General features: G+C 49.3%; 1 protein-coding gene across 1 annotated transcript in view; it reads left to right on the top strand.

The window, feature by feature from the left end:
* Positions 1-22,342, top strand: part of LOC140066025 (uncharacterized) — a 50,581-nt gene extending 28,239 nt beyond the window's left edge. Inside the window, 3 exon segments of the mRNA XM_072113589.1 lie at positions 1,168-1,259; positions 19,277-19,376; positions 19,968-22,342. Of these exon segments, the coding sequence (XP_071969690.1) occupies positions 1,168-1,259; positions 19,277-19,376; positions 19,968-21,085 (1,310 nt within the window). The 3' untranslated portion in view covers positions 21,086-22,342.
* Positions 22,343-22,559: the final 217 nt, after the last annotated feature.

The following is a 22,559-nucleotide window of genomic DNA, read 5'->3' as shown; positions in this document are numbered from 1 at the left end:
CTCCAGTTCTTGTATGTACCAACACAGAGAGGCCTTTCCATCTGGAAGTGGATGCCTCCTCAGTAGGGGCCGGTGTGGTGCTCACGCAGAAGGGTCCCAAAGGTCAAACCCTCACCTGTGGATATTTTTCCAAGACCTTCTCCTCCGCAGAGAGGAATTATTCTATAGGAGATCGAGAACTGCTGGCCTCCTGGAGGGAGCTTGTTTCCCGGTCAGCATTTACACGGACCACAAGAACCTCCTCTATCTCCAGACTGCTCAGCGACTCAATCCACGTCAAGCTCGCTGGTCACTCTTCTTCTCCCAGTTCGATTTCATCATTCATTTCTGTCCGGCTGAGAAGAACATCAAGGCTGACGCCCTCTGTCGTGGCTCGTATGTCATTGCCGATACACAGCTGTCCGTGGACTCATGTGGCCACGGACTTCATCACGGACCTGCCGCCTTCATCAGGCAATACCGTCATATGGGTGGTGACTGAACATTTTTCGAAGATGTCCCACTTTGTTCCTCTGCCAGGTTTGCCATCTGCTCCACGTCTTGCCTGCCAGTTCTTCCTCTACCTCTTTCTGTAATGCGTCTGGACAGAAAGACTTTGATGGAAACTCAGATAGAGGTTCTTAGTTTGGGCATGTCTTTCTCAACTACTTCACCATTTGATTGCTTTGCAGCCATAAAGGATCTTCAATTTTTCGCACAGAAATTAATTTAAAAAAAAAAATTTCATAAAGAAATTGACCCACACCACTTTCCAGCAGCACATGAACAGGCAGCATTAAGAGCCCTAGATGAATTGATGAACAAACAAGAGGGACTGATGACAACGGGTAGGTTTCCTTCCTCTCTGCTCCCCAAATCTAAGCTATTCCCATCATTCTCAGAGTATTGACTTATTTGTCAAACTGGTGACTAGAGATTTACAGAAACTATCTAGGATGGGAAAAATGGGTAATTGTTCATTGGCCCAAAGGGAAGCGATAAGAGAGTTGAGCAGAATGAGTGACATTGTAATCAAACCCTCTGACAAAGGGGGTAATGTGGTGATTTGGTCAACTAAGGCCTATGAAAAAGAGGCCCTACGTCAACTGAGGGATGTGGCATGTTACAAAAGATTAACATTTAATCCACTCTTTAAGTATACAGATGAACTGTCCATAATTCTTACAGATGCCGTGGAGAATGGAATCATCACGAAGAATCAAGCATCTGCACTGTTACCGCAATTCCCAAAAGTGTCAAGTTTCTACCTACTTCCCAAAGTACATAAAGCATTGAATAACCCTCCAGGACGCCCAATTGTTTCCGGCATAGGAAGCTTATGTGAACCAATCTGCAAGTACGTTGATCCCTTTCTTCGACCATTGGTGGAGCTGCTTCCATCATTCTCATCTGGGCATTCACATTCAGTTTCATTAATCTGCCATGTATATACATTTCTTCAATTAGATGTCATTAAAAAAAATGTTCCTGTGTGAAGATAATTTCTCATAAATGTGATATCGTCCCTTAGAGACCACACTGACTCCTTGGTTATGGCCACCTCTGCTGGAGGGATTGCACAAAGATACAAACAGTTTTGGTACATGAAATGTCCAGGAGTTACTGTATATACTACAGCCGTCCTGTGGTAATGATCGCTGAATCCAGGTGGTCAGGCAGGGCTCGATAGCGCATGTCTGGTCACTGCTGCCAAATTGTGAGGTGGTCATATCCGATGATGCTATCTCGTTTCTAAGGGACAACATGACTACATTTATGAGAAATTATCTTCACACAGGAACATTTTTTTTAATAACATCCAATTGAAGAAATGTTTACATGTGGTAAATGAATTAAATTAAATGTAAATGCCCAGATGGGAAAACCCCTTTAAGGACATGACAGACATATTGACAAAGATGGAAGGAATCCAGTTAGAGCCTGATATGTGGTTAGTTATATGTGATGTAGAATCTATATACATCAGTATGCCATGCTGATGGCTTGAGAGCCACACAATACTTTCTCACAATATCTGGTCTGGAACCAGAAATGATAGCGTTTTTTGTTACACTTCTGGAATTCGCTTTGTCGCATAATTTTTTTATGTTTTGTGAGACCCTTTACCTACCGCTCCAGGGAACGTCGATGGGGGCGTCTTGTGCGCCCTCATTTGCCAATTTGTTCCTGGGGCTTTGGGAAAGGGAAATTTTCTTGACTAATCCTACACGCCATGCTGACAAAGTGCATATGTGGTCACGCTTCATTGATGACGTGATGATGATCTGGCAGGGGACTGAAGGTGAATTGCATGAATTCATGCAAGACCTCAATAATAATGAGATTAGAGATGAGCGAGCACTAAAATGCTCGAGTGCTCGTTACTCGATTAGAACTTTTTCCGATGCTCGAGTGCTCGTTTCCAATAACGAACCCCATTGAAGTCAATGGGAGACTCGAGCATTTTTCAAGGGGACCAAGGCTCTGCACAGGAAAACTTGGCCAAACATCTGGAAAACTCAGAAAATGATGGAGAAAAACCATGTAAACAGGAAACAGCAGGGGCAGCATGCATGGATGCCTCTGAGGCTGCTTAATCGCACCATTATGCCAAAATTATGGGCAACAGCATGGCGATGACAGAGTGACTGAATGAGGCTAGATAGCATCTAAAACATCCAATAATTGACCCTGACACCATAGGGGACGGCATGCAGAGGCAGCTGCAGCAGCGGCAGGCTAGAGAGTGGCATGGCGACATACCCCAAATGGACTCAGGCTTCAAACCAATTTAAAAAAATTCCTTTTGGCGAGGATAGCGTGTAGCACTGTATGTATCAGTATTTTGCCTGGTTAAGGCGGCAGAGAGGAACCAAAGGAGGTGAGCAAGAAGCGCTGAAATGATTTCCTATGTGAACAAAAGGTTGACGCTATATTTAGTCGATAACAGCATGGTGGCGACATAGTGACCAAGTTCCATAATGTATCTAGTGAAACACCCAAAAAATGAGCCTGACACAGCTCGTTTTCTAAGGGGACGACATGTGGAGGCAGCCATGGAGACGACTTCCATGATTAAGAGCGACAGTATGGGGCATCCATATTGCACTGCTATGATTGAAACTTCAGGTCTCCAGCATGGCGGCGACAGATGGGCCGAGTTCCATTATGTATCTGGTGAAACACCCGAAAATTCTGCCTGACACAGGGGATGATGTACTATATTTCCTCTTGCATTCCAGTGTCTGGGGTATAGACAGTTGAAAGTTGCGCATGGAGACATTGGTGGACGCTGTGGAGGATCGTGGAGGCGAAATGGACAGGAAACAGCAGGGGCAGCATGCATGGATGCCTCTGAGGCTGCCTAATCTTGGGATGGAGCTGGCGGTCCGCTGCCAGGCGAGCTGTGCAAGCCCCTGTCTCTCGGATCCTCCCCACCCAAAATGGGCCTGGGGGCCAGAAGCGTTTACTTTGAAAAAATTATAATTTTCAAAGCAGGCGGGGGCTACAAACAGCACTTCTAAGAACCTTTTGTATAAGATCAAGTGTAGTACTGTTCTTATAAGTAATTGGCCTGGTTATGGCGGGGGAGGGGAACGTAAACAGATGTGCAAGTAGCGCTGAAATAATATCGGTACCGTATATACTCGTGTATAAGCCGAGATTTTCAGCACAAAAAATGTGCTGAAAAACCTCACCTCGGCTTATACACGAGTCAACTAAGAAAAAAAAATAATACTCACCCTCCGGTGTCCGGATCCTCGGCGGCAGCTCCCGATTCTCGGCAGCGGCTCCGCTGATGATGTCATCGGCGGCGACACTGCCGCATCCTAGTGTGCGCCCGCCCGCAGATCGCATGGACGCGACTGCCGGCTAGAGAAGTAAGCAAAGAGACCGGGAGCCGCCAGTGAAGAAAGAAGAGAGGAGCTGCCACCGAGGTTCGGAAGCCGCCGCCAGGACCGGGAGCCACCGCCGAGGACCGGGAGCCATGCCGAGCATCAAAGGTGAGTATCGTCGGAGGGTGAGTATTAAGTTTGTTTTTTTTATTCACTTGGCATACTGGGGGCAGGCTGTATACTACATGGGGGCAGGCTGTATACTACTATTGGGGCAAGCTGTATACTACTATTGGGGCAGGCTGTATACTACTATTGGGGCAGGCTGTATACTACTATTGGGGCAGGCTGTATACTACTATTGGGGCAGGCTGTATACTACTATTGGGGCAGGCTGTATACTACTATTGGGGCAGGCTGTATACTACTATTGGGAGCAGGCTGTATACTACATGGGGGCAGGCTGTATACTACTTGGGGGAGGGCTGTATACTACTTGGGGGCAGGCTGGCTGTATACTACTTGGGGGCAGGCTGGCTGTATACTACAGGGGGCAGGCTGGCTGTATACTACAGGGGGCAGGCTGGCTGCATACTACACCCTCGGCTTATACTCGAGTCAACAGGTTTTTCCAGTTTTTGGTGGTAAAATTAGGGGTCTCGGCTTATACTCGGGTCGGCTTATACTCGAGTATATACGGTAAATGATAAAAGATTGGCAATATATTTTTTGGATAACACAGCAGGGTGGCGACAAAGTTAACAAGTTTGATGTGGAAGCCGTGATAACAACCCAAAATTTTGCCTGACACTGCTCATTTGCTAAGGGGACGATGTATGGAGGCAGCTATGTGGAAGACTTTTGGAGGCAGCTATGGAGATGACGTGTGGAGGCAGCTATAAAGGCGACGTGTGGAGGCTGCTATGGAGACAATTAAATTTGGATAGTGCCTGTATGTGGCAGTCCAAAAAAGTTTTCAAACCAGAGGAGCAGGTAGGTGGCCCTCCATGAAAAAATAAATACGTAGAGTACTTTAGCTAGAGCCAGTTGGCCCTGGCAAAAAATAGCCAGTTTCCTCTGCTTTAGTGTACAAAGAGGAGGAGAAGGAGGAGAATGAGGAGGAGGAGTGCATACATTATTCAGGTTGAGCTGCTTTTACCTGGTGGAGAATGGAAATCCTTTATTCATCTTGATAAGCGTCAGCCTGTCAGCGCTGTCAGTCGACAGGCTTGTACGCTTATCGGTGATGATGCCACCAGCTGCACTGAAAACCCGCTCTGACAACACGCTAGCGGCAGGGCAGGCGAGAACCTCCAAGGCGTACAGTTCGGCCACATGTCCAACTTTGAAACCCAGTAGTTGTAGGGAGCTGTGTGATCATTTCGGACGATGGTATGGTCAGCTACATACTCCCTCACCATCTTTCTGTAAAGATCAGCCCTACTCTGCCGAGACTGGGGACAGGTGACAGTGTCTTGCTGGGGTGACATAAAACTGGCAAAGGCCTTGTAAAGCGTACCCCTGCCAGTGCTGGACAAGCTGCCTGCTCTCCCACTCTCCCTCGCTACTTGTCCTGCAGAAGTTCGCCCTCTGCCGCTAGCGCTGTCAGAAGGGAAATACTGTTTCAGCTTGTGCACCAGGGCCTGCTGGTATTCATGCATTCTCACACTCCTTTCCTCTACAGGAATGAGAGTGGAAAGATTTTGCTTGTACCGTGGGTCCAGGAGAGTGAATACCCAGTAATCCATGCTGGAATAAATTCTTTGAACGCGAGGGTCACGGAATAGGCAGCCTAGCATGAAATCTGCCATATGCGCCAGAGTCCCAACGGGCAAGAATTCACTCCCCTCACTGGCCTGACTCTCCATTTCCTCCTCCCCCTCCAACTGCTCTTCTTCTGCCCATGCACGCTGAACAGTGAAGGAATGAGCAATGCTCCCCACTTCTGTCTCGCCAACATTCTCCTCCTCTTCCTCCTCATCCTCCTCCACCTCCTCCGATATGCGCTGAGAAACAGACCTGAGGGTGCTTTGGCTATCAACAAGGGAATCTTCTTCCCCCATCTCTTGTGACGAGCGCAAAGCTTCCAACTTCATGCTGACCAGTGAGTTTTTCAACAGGCGAAGCAGCGGGATGGTGAGGCTGATGATGGCGACATCGCCACTGACCATCTGTGTTGACTCCTCAAAGTTACTCAGCACCTGACAGATATCAGACATCCACGTCCACTCCTCATTGTAGACTTGAGGAAGCTGACTGACCTGACTATCAGTTCTTGGGAAAGTTGAGATCTGGCAGTCTACAATCGCTCTGCGCTGCTGGTAAACTCTGGATACCATGGTTGAATTCCACCTTGTGGGCACGTCGCACAACAGTCGGTGAGTGGGCAGCTGGAGGCGGCGCTGTCCTGAGAGTGGTTGCATCTGTGGTCGAGTTTCTGAAATGCGCACAGATGCGGCGCACCTTCGTGAGCAAATCAGACAGATTGGGCTATGTCTTGAGGAATCGCTGAACTATGAGATTTAACACATGGGCCAGGCATGGCACATGTGTCAGTCTGCCGAGTTGCAGAGCCGCCACCAGCTTACGACCATTTTCACACACAACCATGCCTGACTTCAGGTTCAGCGGTGCCAGCCACAGATCGGTCTGCGCCGTGATGCCCTGTAATAGCTCTTGGGCGGTGTGCCTTTTATCGCCTAGGCTCAGCAGTTTGAGCACCGCCTGCTGTCGCTTAGCGACGGCACTGCTGCTGTGCCTAGAGCTACCGACTGATGGCGCCATGCCCACAGATGGTAATTCGGAGGAGGAGGTGGAGGAGGGGATGGAGGAGGAGGCATAGTAGGCCGCTATGGAGATATGGAGAGAGACCGTGACCGAGGTAGGCCCCGCAATCCTTGGCGTCGGCAGTATATGGTCAGGGCACTGATGATGTTGTCTGACACGTGCTGGTGCCGGGCTGGGACGACACATCGGAAAAAGTAGTGGGGACTGAACACTGAGGCCGCGCGCCATGAGGTTGTAAAAGGCCTCGTTCTCTATCAGCCTATAGGGCAGCATCTCCAGGCTGAGTAATTTGGAGATGTGGATGTTGAGGGCTTGGGCGTTTGGGTTGGTAGGAACTGTATTTGCTCTTGCGCTCCAGCGTCTGGGGTATAGACAACTGAACACTGCGCATGGAGACATTGGTGGACGCTGTGGAGGATCGTGGAGGCGAAGGTGTGGTTTTCGCGCTGGAGGTGTTTGTGCCAGGGTCCTGGGCAGGGGGCTGACTAGTAAAGGTAGCAAATGACTCAGGGGAAGGAACAGTGGTGGGCCAGGCGGGAGGTGAACGGCCTTGTTGCCATTGAGTGGGGTGTTTAGCATTCATACGGCTGCGCATACTGGCAGTGGTTAAGCTAGTAGTGGTGGAACCCCTGCTGGTCCTGGTGTGGCATAGGTTGCACACCACAATCCGTCGGTCATCTGCTGTTTCTTTAAAAAACCTCCAGACTTCAGAAAATCTAGCCCTCGCCACGGAAGCTTCACTACGTGAAACATTTGGCGCTGATGCACCAGCTCTGGCCCTGCCTCTCCGTCTGGCCCCACCACTGCCTCTTCCAACCTGTTCTCGAATAGGACTCGCCTCTGTCTCACAAGCACTGTCTTCACCCGGCCTATCAACCCAGCTTGGGTCTGTCACCTCATCATCCTCCGATCCCTCAGTCTGCTCCCCCCTCGGACTTCCTGCCCTGACAACAACTTCACCACTGTCTGACAACCGTGTCTCCTCATCGTCCGACACCTCTTTATACACTTCTTCCACTATGTCAAGAATGTCATCATGACTCACAGACAGCGACCGGTGGAAAACCTGGACATCGGGAAGCAGCAACTGGACAAGTGGTTTGTGACTCTGGGAAGGGTCCAGAAAACAGTTCCTCAGAGTATGTCGGCTCAAATGCCAAATTTTCCTGGGAGGGGGCAGACTGGCTGAAGAAGGTTGAGGTGGAGGAGCTGGAGGAGTGCTCACTTGGGTAACATGGGTGGACTGCGTGAAAGACTGACTGGTGGACAAATTAGTTGAAGCATTGTCCGCAATCCACGACATCACCTGTTCGCACTGTTCTGGCCCCAACAGTGCTTTACCACGATTCCAAGTAACTTGAGACATGAAGCTAGGGAGTGTAGCTCTGCGGCTTTCCCCCGGCTCCCTCATCAGTAGGTGGTGTCTCACCCCGCCAAGGACCATGGCCTCTGACCCCTGCAGTAATTGGATGACCACGCCCTTGTCCTTTACCCCTAGCCCGCGGGTTCAACATTTTAAAAATTAAAGTCTATTATATAGACAAAACAGAAATATAAACTGTAAAAAATTTTTGTGTGTTTTTTTTTTTAATAGAACAAAACGTGTAGAAGAAATCAGACAGCAACCATTGAAGATGATTGCTATGGCTAATTTCTAACCTACACTGCCAGCACACAAAAGGATTTTGTGCTGTGACTGAGTGTGTCACTTTAACTTTTGATAAGCCCTAACAAGGGCTGTTGGGTTCTTGGAGAATCACTCCTGCCTAACAGTAAGGATCTTGGAGAATCACTCCTGAAAACCGTAATCTAATAGAACACCCTAACGCTATCCCTGACCAGCAGCAGCTCTCTCCCTAACGGCATCCAGACAGAGAATGATCCGAGCAGCGCGGGCAGGGGCTAGTCTATTCCAGGGTCACCTGATCAGGCCAGCCAACCACTGCTATCGACATGTAAGTGTACCTTGTGATGCTGGGTGTACTGCAGACTCCTGGCTTGTGATTGGCTCTATTTAAGGCCGCCAAAAATCTAAACTCTGCGAGATGACATCTTCTCGGGCGGGCGAATTACTCGAGTATGCTCGCTCATCACTAACCTTCACCCATGTAAGCCTTGTACGTTTCTTCATGCTCTCAATACACATGTACATAAGAGCCATTTCAGGACCTTTGATGGTTTTCCAAATGTCCTGAAGTGTCCGCAGAAGTGGCGCATTCCCAATTCCTCAAAAAGCTCAATTCAAATACTAGATGTAGGAAGAGATTCCAGACATGTGGGAGCTATAATATTCATACAGCTCAGGACCCATGGGTGAACCACCAAACAGAATAACAGATTTCAGGCAACTGTCTTAACAAATTCTGGAAATACAGCAGAAGTATTGCAGTGGGAGGTCTAACACCATGACCAAGTGTTCTCAATAACCCGTCTTAGGTGTTGGAACAGGTATTCTCCACGTCGCACCCCTCTAATGTGGATGAGAGATCTAATGTGGATGAGAAATAGAAGGGCCGCGCTGGGTTTTTTGTGTTCGGTATAGAAAAAGACACTTTAATTTTCAATTTAATCAATAGTTCTATTGGTGTATATTATTACACCATGTGGGGCTTCCATCAGTCTAATCGCTGGTCGGAACTTTTCCTCACATGAGGATCAAGGATAGTCCTGGAGCCGGAATCTTCCCACGCATGTGACTAATCACATGACTATGACATCATCACAGGTCCTATAGCTTCTCCACCCCCAAAGCCGGACTCCTCCCACACATAGGGATGATCACATGACTATGACATAATCACAGGTCCTTTCCCCCTCTCACATATATCGGGGGCACAGCTCTGCAGGCGGAGGTATGTATGTAGTCACCGGTGTCGTCTGTCAGGATTACCGGGGGGAAATTTATCAGTGACCCCTCACTTCTATCTATCTGGTAAATCTGTATGTTATTATGATACGATACAATACAATAGAACCTTATTGATCCCCTGGGGGGAAATAGTTTTGTACATAGTGTTGTGGCAGTTGTTACACACAGGACAGACGTAATGTTACAGTTACATACATACACTACGAGAGGCGCGTTCTTACATGTTGCTCGTTCCTTAGTTACAAACAAATGTTTACAGGACAGTGCAGGTCAGCGAGACCACATTACATGACATAAGGTGAAACAATTACAGTACGAAATACAATAGTGACAGTAACAAGTGGACACAATCTCGACAGATATGTATAAGGGGCAGGGGCGTTGCTAGGGTTGTAAAAGATCCGGGGCACGGGCCCCAATACATATGTAGCGCTCTTTTAGTAATGCCCCCTCCTGTACATAACCCCTCACATAACAACTTTACTGACAGTGTATACAGCTACAGAAACACCAGAGAAATCCCTACTTTTTCCCTCCAGTGACTGCAGGTGACGCGTCCTCCATCTTCTCCATTAGGCATCACCACATCTTATGTTCCTCATTGTCCCTACATCTTGGTTCCCTGGCAGTGTTATCCTGCTGCTGCCCCTAACAATCTCCCAAAATACTATAAGGCAGCGCTCACACAGCCCCCCAGTAAGTAATGTGCCTCACACACAGCCCCCCAGTAAGTAATGTGCCTCACACACAGCCCCCCAGTAAGTAATGTGCCTCACACACAGCCCCCCAGTAAGTAATGTGCCTCACACACAGCCCCCCAGTAAGTAATGTGCCTCACACACAGCCCCACAGTAAGTAATGTCCCTCACACACAGCCCCCCAGTAAGTAATGCGCCTCACACACAGCCCCCCAGTAAGTAATGTGCTCACACACAGCCCCCCAGTAAGTAATGTCCTCACACAGCCCCGCAGTAAGTAATGTCCTCACACAGCCCCCCAGTAAGTAATGTGCCTCACACACAGCCCCCCAGTAAGTAATGTGCCTCACACACAGCCCCCCAGTAAGTAATGTGCCTCACACACAGCCCCCCCAGTAAGTAATGTCCTCACACACAGCCCCCCCAGTAAGTAATGTCCTCACACAGCCCCCCAGTAAGTAATGTCCTCACACAGCCCCCCAGTAAGTAATGTGCCTCACACACAGCCCCCCAGTAAGTAATGTGCCTCACACACAGCAACCCAGTAAGTAATGTGCCTCACACACAGCCCCCCAGTAAGTAATGTGCCTCACACACAGCCCCCCAGTAAGTAATGTGACTCACACACAGCCCCCCAGTAAGTAATGTGACTCACACACAGCCCCCCAGTAAGTAATGTGACTCACACACAGCCCCCCAGTAAGTAATGTGCCTCACACACAGCCCCCCAGTAAGTAATGTCCTCACACACAGCCCCCCAGTAAGTAATATCCTCACACACAGCCCCCCAGTAAGTAATGTCCTCACACACAGCCCCCCCAGTAAATAATGTGCCTCACACACAGCCCCCCAGTAAGTAATGTGCCCACACAGCCCCCCAGTAAGTAATGTGCCCACACACAGCCCCCCAGTAAGTAATGTCCTCACACACAGCCCCCCAGTAAGTAATGTCCTCACACACAGCCCCCCAGTAAGTAATGTGCCCCACACACAGCCCCCCAGTAAGTAATGTGCCCCACACACAGCCCCCCAGTAAGTAATGTGCCTCACACAGCCCCCCAGTAAGTAATGTGCCTCACACAGCCCCCCAGTAAGTAATGTGCCTCACACAGCCCCCCAGTAAGTAATGTGCCTCACACAGCCCCCCCCCACTAGTAATGTGCCTCACACACATTCCTCCAGTAAGTAATGTGCCCCACACAGCCCCCCAGTAAGTACTGTGCCTCACACAGCCCCCCAGTAAGTAATGTGCCTCACACAGCCCCCCAGTAAGTAATGTGCCTCACAGAGCCCCCCAGTAAGTAATGTGCCTCACACACAGTCCCCCAGTAAGTAATGTGCCTCACACACAGCTCCCCAGTATGTAATGTGCCTCACACACAGCCCCCCAGTAAGTAATGTCCTCACACACATTCCTCCAGTAAGTAATGTGCCCCACACAGCCCCCCAGTAAGTAATGTGCCTCACACAGCCCCCCAGTAAGTAATGTGCCTCACACAGCCCCCCAGTAAGTAATGTGCCTCACACAGCCCCCCAGTAAGTAATGTGCCTCACACAGCCCCCCAGTAAGTAATGTGCCTCACACAGCCCCCCAGTAAGTAATGTGCCTCACACAGCCCTCCACTCAGTAATGTGCCTCACACAGCCCCCCAGTAAGTAATGTGCCTCACACAGCCCCCCAGTAAGTAATGTGCCTCACACAGCCCCCCAGTAAGTAATGTGCCTCACACAGCCCCCCAGTAAGTAATGTGCCTCTCACAGCCCCCCACTAAGTAATGTGCCTCTCACAGCCCCCCACTAAGTAATGTGCCTCTCACAGCCCCCCACTAAGTAATGTGCCTCACACAGGCCCCCAGTAAGTAATGTGCCTCACACAGGCCCCCAGTAAGTAATGTGCCTCACACAGCCCCCCCCCAGTAAGTAATGTGCCTCACACAGCCCCCCCCTTCAGTAAGTAATGTGCCTCACACAGCCCCCCCCCAGTAAGTAATGTACCTCACACAGCCCCCCAGTAAGTAATGTACCTCACACAGCCCCCCAGTAAGTAATGTACCTCACACAGCCCCCCAGTAAGTAATGTACCTCACACAGCCCCCCAGTAAGTAATGTACCTCACACAGCCCCCCAGTAAGTAATGTACCTCACACAGCCCCCCAGTAAGTAATGTACCTCACACAGCCCCCCAGTAAGTAATGTGCCTCACACAGCCCCCCCAGTAAGTAATGTGCCTCACACAGCCCCCAGTATGTAATGTGCCTCACACAGCCCCCCCAGTAAGTAATGTGCACACACACAGCCCCCACTAAGTAATGTGCCACACACACAGCCCCCCAGTAAGTAATGTCCTCACACACAGCCCCCCAGTAAGTAATGTGCCTCACACACAGCCCCCCAGTAAGTAATGTGCCTCACACAGCCCCCCAGTAAGTAATGTGCCTCACACAGCCCCCCAGTAAGTAATGTGCCTCACACAGCCCCCCAGTAAGTAATGTGCCTCACACAGCCCTCCACTAAGTAATGTGCCTCTCACAGCCCCCCAGTAAGTAATGTGCCTCACACAGGCCCCCAGTAAGTAATGTGCCTCACACAGGCCCCCAGTAAGTAATGTGCCTCACACAGCCCCCCCCCAGTAAGTAATGTGCCTCACACAGCCCCCCCCCAGTAAGTAATGTACCTCACACAGCCCCCCAGTAAGTAATGTACCTCACACAGCCCCCCAGTAAGTAATGTACCTCACACAGCCCCCCCAGTAAGTAATGTACCTCACACAGCCCCCCCAGTAAGTAATGTGCCTCACACAGCCCCCCCAGTAAGTAATGTGCACACACACAGCCCCCACTAAGTAATGTGCCACACACACAGCCCCCCAGTAAGTAATGTCCTCACACACAGCCCCCCAGTAAGTAATGTGCCTCACACACAGCCCCCCAGTAAGTAATGTGCCTCACACACAGCCCCCCAGTAAGTAATGTCCTCACACACAGCCCCCCAGTAAGTAATGTGCCTCACACACAGCCCCCCAGTAAGTAATGTCCTCACACACAGCCCCCCAGTAAGTAATGTGCCTCACACACAGCCCCCCAGTAAGTAATGTGCCCACACACAGCCCCCCCAGTAAGTAATGTCCTCACACACAGCCCCCCAGTAAGTAATGTGCCTCACACAGCCCCCCAGTAAGTAATGTGCCTCACACACAGCCCCCCAGTAAGTAATGTCCTCACACACAGCCCCCCAGTAAGTAATGTGCCTCACACAGCCCCCCAGTAAGTAATGTGCCTCACACACAGCCCCCCAGTAAGTAATGTGCCTCACACACAGCCCCCCAGTAAGTAATGTGCCTCACACAGCCCCCCAGTAAGTAATGTACCTCACACAGCCCCCCAGTAAGTAATGTACCTCACACAGCCCCCCAGTAAGTAATGTACCTCACACAGCCCCCCAGTTAGTAATGTGCCTCACACAGCCCCCCCAGTAAGTAATGTGCCTCACACAGCCCCCAGTATGTAATGTGCCTCACACAGCCCCCCCAGTAAGTAATGTGCACACACACAGCCCCCACTAAGTAATGTGCCACACACACAGCCCCCCAGTAAGTAATGTCCTCACACACAGCCCCCCAGTAAGTAATGTGCCTCACACACAGCCCCCCAGTAAGTAATGTGCCTCACACAGCCCCCCAGTAAGTAATGTGCCTCACACAGCCCCCCAGTAAGTAATGTGCCTCACACAGCCCCCCAGTAAGTAATGTGCCTCACACAGCCCTCCACTAAGTAATGTGCCTCTCACAGCCCCCCAGTAAGTAATGTGCCTCACACAGGCCCCCAGTAAGTAATGTGCCTCACACAGGCCCCCAGTAAGTAATGTGCCTCACACAGCCCCCCCCCCCAGTAGGTAATGTGCCTCACACAGCCCCCCCCCAGTAAGTAATGTACCTCACACAGCCCCCCAGTAAGTAATGTACCTCACACAGCCCCCCAGTAAGTAATGTACCTCACACAGCCCCCCAGTAAGTAATGTACCTCACACAGCCCCCCCAGTAAGTAATGTGCCTCACACAGCCCCCCCAGTAAGTAATGTGCACACACACAGCCCCCACTAAGTAATGTGCCACACACACAGCCCCCCAGTAAGTAATGTCCTCACACACAGCCCCCCAGTAAGTAATGTGCCTCACACACAGCCCCCCAGTAAGTAATGTCCTCACACACAGCCCCCCAGTAAGTAATGTGCCTCACACACAGCCCCCCAGTAAGTAATGTCCTCACACACAGCCCCCCAGTAAGTAATGTGCCTCACACACAGCCCCCCAGTAAGTAATGTGCCCACACACAGCCCCCCCAGTAAGTAATGTCCTTACACACAGCCCCCCAGTAAGTAATGTGCCTCACACAGCCCCCCAGTAAGTAATGTGCCTCACACACAGCCCCCCAGTAAGTAATGTCCTCACACACAGCCCCCCAGTAAGTAATGTGCCTCACACAGCCCCCCAGTAAGTAATGTGCCTCACACACAGCCCCCCAGTAAGTAATGTGCCTCACACACAGCAACCCAGTAAGTAATGTGCCTCACACAGCCCCCCAGTAAGTAATGTACCTCACACAGCCCCCCAGTAAGTAATGTACCTCACACAGCCCCCCAGTAAGTAATGTACCTCACACAGCCCCCCAGTAAGTAATGTACCTCACACAGCCCCCCAGTAAGTAATGTACCTCACACAGCCCCCCAGTAAGTAATGTGCCTCACACAGCCCCCCAGTAAGTAATGTGCCTCACACACAGCCCCCCAGTAAGTAATGTGCCTCACACACAGCAACCCAGTAAGTAATGTGCCTCACACAGCCCCCCAGTAAGTAATGTACCTCACACAGCCCCCCAGTAAGTAATGTACCTCACACAGCCCCCCAGTAAGTAATGTACCTCACACAGCCCCCCAGTAAGTAATGTACCTCACACAGCCCCCCAGTAAGTAATGTGCCTCACACAGCCCTCCACTCAGTAATGTGCCTCACACAGCCCTCCACTCAGTAATGTGCCTCACACAGCCCTCCACTCAGTAATGTGCCTCACACAGCCCTCCACTCAGTAATGTGCCTCACACAGCCCCCCAGTAAGTAATGTGCCTCACACACAGCCCCCCAGTAAGTAATGTGCCTCACACACAGCCCCCCAGTAAGTAATGTGCCTCACACACAGCCCCCCAGTAAGTAATGTGCCTCACACACAGCCCCCCAGTAAGTAATGTGCCTCACATACAGCCCCCAGTAAGTAATGTGCCTCACATACAGCCCCCAGTAAGTAATGTGCCTCACACACAGCCCCCCAGTAATTAATGTGCCTCACACACAGCCCCCCAGTAAGTAATGTGCCTCACACAGCCCCCAGTATGTAATGTGCCTCACACAGCCCCCCCAGTAAGTAATGTGCACACACACAGCCCCCACTAAGTAATGTGCCACACACACAGCCCCCCAGTAAGTAATGTCCTCACACACAGCCCCCACTAAGTAATGTGCCACACACACAGCCCCCCAGTAAGTAATGTCCTCACTCACAGCCCCCCAGTAAGTAATGTGCCTCACACAGCCCCCCAGTAAGTAATGTGCCTCACACACAGCCCCCCAGTAAGTAATGTGCCTCACACACAGCCCCCCAGTAAGTAATGTCCTCACACAGCCCCCCAGTAAGTAATGTGCCTCTCACAGCCCCCCAGTAAGTAATGTGCCTCTCCCAGCCCCCCCCCCCAGTAAGTAATGTTCCTCTCACAGCCCCCCCAGTAAGTAATGTTCCTCTCACAGCCCCCCCAGTAAGTAATGTGCCTCACAGCCCCCCCAGTAAGTAATGTGCCTCACAGCCCCCCCAGTAAGTAATGTGCCTCTCCCAGCCCCCCCCAGTAAGTAATGTGCCTCTCCCAGCCCCCCCAGTAAGTAATGTGCCTCTCCCAGCCCCCTCAGTAAGTAATGTGCCTCTCCCAGCCCCCCCCAGTAAGTAATGTGCCTCTCCCAGCCCCCCCAGTAAGTAATGTGCCTCTCCCAGCCCCCCCAGTAAGTAATGTGCCTCTCACAGCCCCCCCAGTAAGTAATGTGCCTCTCACAGCCCCCCCAGTAAGTAATGTGCCTCTCACAGCCCCCCCAGTAAGTAATGTGCCTCTCACAGCCCCCCCCAGTAAGTAATGTGCCTCTCACAGCCCCCCCCAGTAAGTAATGTGCCTCTCACAGCCCCCCCCCAGTAAGTAATGTGCCTCTCACAGCCCCCCCCCCAGTAAGTAATGTGCCTCTCACAGCCCCCCCCCCAGTAAGTAATGTGCCTCTCACAGCCCCCCCCCCCAGTAAGTAATGTGCCTCTCACAGCCCCCCCCCCAGTAAGTAATGTTCCTCTCACAGCCCCCCCAGTAAGTAATGTGCCTCTCACAGCCCCCCCAGTAAGTAATGTGCCTCACAGCCCCCCCAGTAAGTAATGTGCCTCACAGCCCCCCCAGTAAGTAATGTGCCTCACAGCCCCCCCAGTAAGTAATGTGCCTCACAGCCCCCCCAGTAAGTAATGTGCCTCTCCCAGCCCCCCCAGTAAGTAATGTGCCTCTCCAAGCCCCCCCAGTAAGTAATGTGCCTCTCACAGCCCTCCCCCAGTAAGTAATGTGCCTCTCACAGCCCCCCCCCAGTAAGTAATGTGCCTCACACAGCCCCCCAGTAAGTAATGTGCCTCACACAGCCCTCCCCCCTTATTCTCCCCCTTCCCTATCATGTCTCCCCCCTTACCTCACAGGTAATGCATCTCTCTCTCTCTGTGCACTGCTTTCCCCGGCAGGTCATGTGACCATGACATCATCACAGGTCCTTCAGCCCCTGTGACTATTATTCACCGGAGGCTGAGCTGCTGGGGAAAGCAGTGACAGCAAACGTTCTCATCACGATCCGTGTAGGACACGGATCGTGTTGAGAGAGGGTAGGATGCCCGGGGAGATCCGGGGCACAGGCCAAAAGATGCCCCGGATCTTTTGACCTAGCGACGCCCCTGATAAGGGGTACTACAGAAGGGGTGCCGGTGCGGCGCTAACAGTGATTGGGGTAAATCAGTGGTGTCCTGCTGCTGCTATTGGTTTGGCAGAAGAGACATTGCCGTAGCTTCAAGTACCGGCGCTTAAGCTGAGCCATGGTACAGAGATCCTCCTGATTTGGCTCTGGTTCTGATTATTTTAATTTCAGAAAAATTTCCTCACTGGCTCGTCAATGATGGACAGAGTCAAGATGTCAGAGAGAATAATAAACCTCACCCTAGAGATTCTCTTCTATATTACTGGAGAGGTGAGAGATTGTGATGAGGTCACATGACATCATTATCTATGGGAATAACAGATGATAGGACTGGAGAGGTGAGAGATTCTGGAAATGTATGGAGGGAGATTTATCAATGTGTCTCTCCATAACCAGGATTACACAGTAGTGAAGAAGACCTCTAGTGGGCGCTGTCAGGCCCCTGTGTATGAAGGACGGGGGAGAACCCTGAGCCCAATCCCGGCTCCTCCACCTCACCCCCTGATACATGATGACATCAATGAGCAGAAGATCCTAGAAGTCACCCACAAGATGATGGAGCTGCTGACTGGAGAGGTGACACTGCTGGGAATGCTGGGACATTATACAGTAACGCTATGAAGGGATCTGGGTGATGACGGGATCATTGTGTGTGTCAGGTTCCTATAAGGTGTCAGGATGTGGCTGTCTATTTCTCCATGGAGGAGTGGGAGTATTTAGAAGGACACAAAGATGTGTACAAGGACGTCATGATGGAGGACCACCAGCCCCTCACATCAGCAGGTAATAGACAGGACTAAATCCACACGTCCTTTCATTATCTGTATGGAAAGAAGGAATTCAGTCTCTGGATGTGTTTCCTACAGGTAGATCCAGTAAGAGAACATCACCGGAGAGATGTCCCAGTCCTCTTCTTCTACCACAGGATTGTTCAGAGGAGAAATATGTCCCACAGGATCATCAGGTAGATGGAGATAAGACTTCATGACATCTTCTCTGGTCTGCGGAAGTTTATTACAGTCATTATCTTATTGTAAAATCCCCTGGCCATATATAGTCTCTATGTGCTGGACTCCAGTTATACTTTTTGCTTTTTCTGAAACCATAAAAAAATTTAATTTTTTGTTATACTCATTTCACACTACTGTTCCTTCTTTCCGTTCCTTCCCTCCTTCGAAAAAGCTCTCCCCGTTTCTGATTCCCGTCCGACGGCCGTGCACGTTCCTGTCCGCTAGGGTGCATAAGCGCCGGCTTCAGAAGATATGGTGCTGGCCCTTTTCCGGTCATCGCCCAGCCGGATCTTCGTGCTATATGCTTTGGAGAAAGCTTTGTCCTGTGCCTAGTGCTTGTGATTGGATTCCCCGTTGTGACCCCGGACCTGTTCCTGTTTACGCTCCTCCGCTGCCTACCCTGACTTCCTGCTCCATCTCTGACCCTGATCCTTTGTCCCTCTCTTGACCTCCTGTCTGTCCTTGATCACGAATTTGCTGCTAACTTTCTACCTTGTCCTTGGCTGCCACTGCGGACAAGTTGCACCTGTGGAACGACCTGGTGGCACCCTGCCGCAGACCACTTTGCGGTGGGTTCTGGTGAAAACCGGGTGCCACTTAGATTCCAGTCCCAGTTGTCGGCTTGTGTCACCGTCCGCCGTGGTCAAGGGGGTCCACCACCCCTGAAGCCTGACAATCCTTTATGTCCTGTTTTGTGTGCGTTTTTTTTAACAGAAAAATTGACGGAGGCTGCAGTACTTTTCCTCCTCTTGAAAAAAATGCATGAATAACCTAAAATTTATATTGATGACAATGGGATTTTTAGCTGATACGTTCCTCCAATAAATATCCATTTTTTTACTTTTTTTTAACAGAGCGAAGGAACGGTAGTGAGAATTTAGTCTTAGTGGGAAAGCTGGAGATTGTTCTCAATATGTTGGATTTATGGTGGAGACCTGTAGCTATGTGTCTCAGATAACTTCTCCTGTCCTCCTGTAGTTATAAATTACTGACCTTTCCTTATTGTCTAAATCCTCCTCTGTGACTTCTCCATCTTCTGGTGACTTCTTACAATATTTGTTCCTCAGTTTGTGTATCAGGATGAAGATGTGAAGAATATTCCTGCCCCAGAGACATATGTGAGGGGCGATGAGCGATGTAAGGAGGAGATTCCTACAGGTAACTGTCCAGGTGAGTAGTAACCACTAGATAAAGGGGGTCATTTACTAAGGGCCCGATTCGCATTTTCCCGACGTGTTACCCGAATATTTCCGATTTGCGCCGATTTTCCCTGAATTGCCCTGGGATTTTGGCGCACGCGATCGGATTGTAGCGCATCGGCGCTGGCATGCACGCAACGGAAATCGGGGGCGTGGCCGAACGAAAACCTGACGGATTCTGAAAAACCGCTGCATTTTAAAAAAAAAAATTTGGTTGCACGCGCCATACTTACATGCCCCAGGAAGAGATCAGTAAACTCTGACGCAACTCGGCAGACCTCGGCGCAGCAGCGACACCTGGTGGACATCGGACGCAGGACCTTCATGAATCGCCGGAAGACCCGAACGCTCGGCGGAGAAGCCGCCGCTGGAACGCGAATGGACCAGGTAAGTAAATGTGCCCCTTAGACTAAGAAAAGCTGGAAGGTGGGAGCTATGAGGGTCAGGAATACTGCTCACCAGGACCTCGGAGGAGGAGACTGAGATGTTACATCAGTAATAATACAGAACCTTATGGTAAGCAGGAAAGAGTTTTCTCACAGCCAATGTTCATTTTTTGCAGATGACTGTACCAAGAGCTCAGAGGAACATATGATATCAGAATCTGAAGCAGAGGAACCTTATATGACAGAAGATACATCCGAAGAGCAGGACAACATCCCAGATGAATCCTCAGACCTTCACAGGACCAATCCATCTCCTGATCCTATTAAATTGGTTCCATCTACAGAATCATCAGGAACTGCAAAGAACATTATAAGTTTAGATTATGGTAATCATATTAGCGTTCCTGTGTCTCATAGAAGTTCTACAGAGGAACTGCAACTTATATCTTCAGAACGTGGGAAATGTTATACAGCGAAGGCAAATCTTGTTAGACATCAAAGTATTCACACGGGGGAGAAGCCATTTTCATGTTCAGAATGTGGGAAACGTTTTCTAACCACCAGAAATCTTGTTAGACATAAAAGAATTCACACAGCAGAGAAGCCATTTTTATGTTCTGAATGTGGAAAAGGTTTTAGCCAGAAATCAGATCTTGCTAGACATCAGAGAATTCACACAGGGGAAAAGCCATTTTCATGTTCAGAATGTGGGAAATGTTTTCTAACCATTAGAGGTCTTGTTAGACATCAGAGAATTCACACAGGGGAGAAGCCATTTTTATGTTCTGAATGTGGAAAATGTTTTTCAGGCATCGAAAATCTTGTCAGACATCGAAGAACTCACACGGGAGAGCAGCCATTTTCATGTTCAGAATGTGGAAAAGGTTTTAGCCAGAAATCAGATCTTGTAAGACATCAACGAATTCACACAGGGGAGAAGCCATTTTCATGTTCAGAATGTGGGAGATGTTTTCTTACCATTAGAAGTCTTATTAGACATCAGAGAACTCACACAGGGGAGAAGCCATTTTCGTGTTCAGACTGTGGAAAATGTTTTTCAGGCACCGAAAATCTTGTTAGACATCAGAGAAGTCACACAAAGGGAAAGCTATTTTCATGTTCAGAATGTGAGAAATGTTTTGCCCAGAAATCAGATCTTGATCGACATCTGATGACTCACACAGGGGAGAAGCCATATTCATGTGTAGATTGCGGGAAATATTTTTCTCGGAAATCAAATCTTGTTTACCATCAGAAGTTCTTGCACCGTGGTAAAGCCAAATTCGTGTTATAAATCGGGGGGGAAATGTTTTGGCCACAGATCACAGATGTTGCTGCCCCATCTTTAAAGAAATTATAATGATGAAACAGACAGCTTGGTCTCTCTTTATAGTGGCTGAAGAAATCAGAAATAAATAACTTCATTATACACCAGTGATGGCAAACCTTTTAGAGACAGAGTGCCCAAACTGCAAACCAAAATCCACTTAATTACCGTTAAGTGCCAACATGGCATTTTAAGCTGCAACTTATTGCTATCAGTTCTTCCACATCATTCAATCGTATCGGCCCCCTGAGGCCACTAATACAGTTAAAGGAAGGAGGACATATTCAGACTCATTGTAGCTTCTCTCCAGGATCTCTCTGTGCAGGAAAATGGTGGGTCCAGCAGGAAGACTTCCAAAGATAATGCACTTCTTTCAACACCTGGGGCGATGGCCTGAGTGCCCACAGAAAGGGCTCCGAGTGCCACCTCTGGCACCCGTGCCATAGGTTCGCCATCACTGTTATACACCTTAACACTAGAGATGGACTTGGCCCTGACAGTGTTTTCTGATGTAGTGCTGAGGCTTTTCCACATTTCCTGCTGAGGCATCTCAGGATTGATAGCAGTGCAAAAGTGACACTACATGGAGCACAGGCTGCCAAAAATGCAGTTTGTCCTGTAGTCTGAGGATGATAGAACGAAGAGAAGTTCAATTTGAAATCCAACAGCTTAAAGAGCGCTATTAGGCTGTCATATAGAACTTATCATCTGCCACCCAAGCACTAGAACTTCTGGATTATATTAGCAGATCAGTAATAAAGCCCAAAGGAACCAGACAGTTTTAAAAATTTTGGCCCCAAGGTAGAATTTTCTGCCTTTTGGAAGCTCGATCAACAATATTCTTCATACATATGTCCCTCGGCTAAACTGGAGACAACATACAAGACCGGTCATTATATGTTTCGGCTTGTACAATTGGTCTGTTTTTAATCATTTTAAATCTTTATTGAAATATTATGGAATCGAGACCAGGATATATGCTTAACCCCTTCAGGACGCAGCCATTTTGTAACTTAAGGCTCGGCCCCATTTTTTGGATTCTGGCTTGCGTCTCTTTATATGGTTATAACTTTTGGACACTGTTACGTATCGAAGCGATTCTGAGAATGTTTTCTCCCCACATGTTGTACTTCATTTTAGTGGTAAATTTTGGCTGATAAGTTTTGCGTTTATTTACAAAAAAAAAAAAAGATGAATTTTTAAAAGAATTTCCCATTTTCAAAATTCTAAATCATTGCGTTTTTAGGCAGAGAGATTTACCACCTAAATAAAATTTTCCATATGTCTACGTCTGGATAATTTATTTTGAGGTCGCGCGGTTTACAAATCGAATATTGGTTTTTCATATTTTCAGAATTTACTATTTTGGGGATAATTACTGTTGTTAATGAAATTTCAAATATATAACATCAAACTCCCCCCCCCCCCCCCTCCTTTATAT

The sequence above is a fragment of the Engystomops pustulosus genome, chromosome 6 (genome assembly GCF_040894005.1).
Source record: "Engystomops pustulosus chromosome 6, aEngPut4.maternal, whole genome shotgun sequence".
NCBI lineage: Eukaryota > Metazoa > Chordata > Amphibia > Anura > Leptodactylidae > Engystomops > Engystomops pustulosus.
The sequence above is the reverse complement of the archived record's forward strand: the minus strand, read 5'-3'. Positions and strand labels throughout refer to the sequence as shown.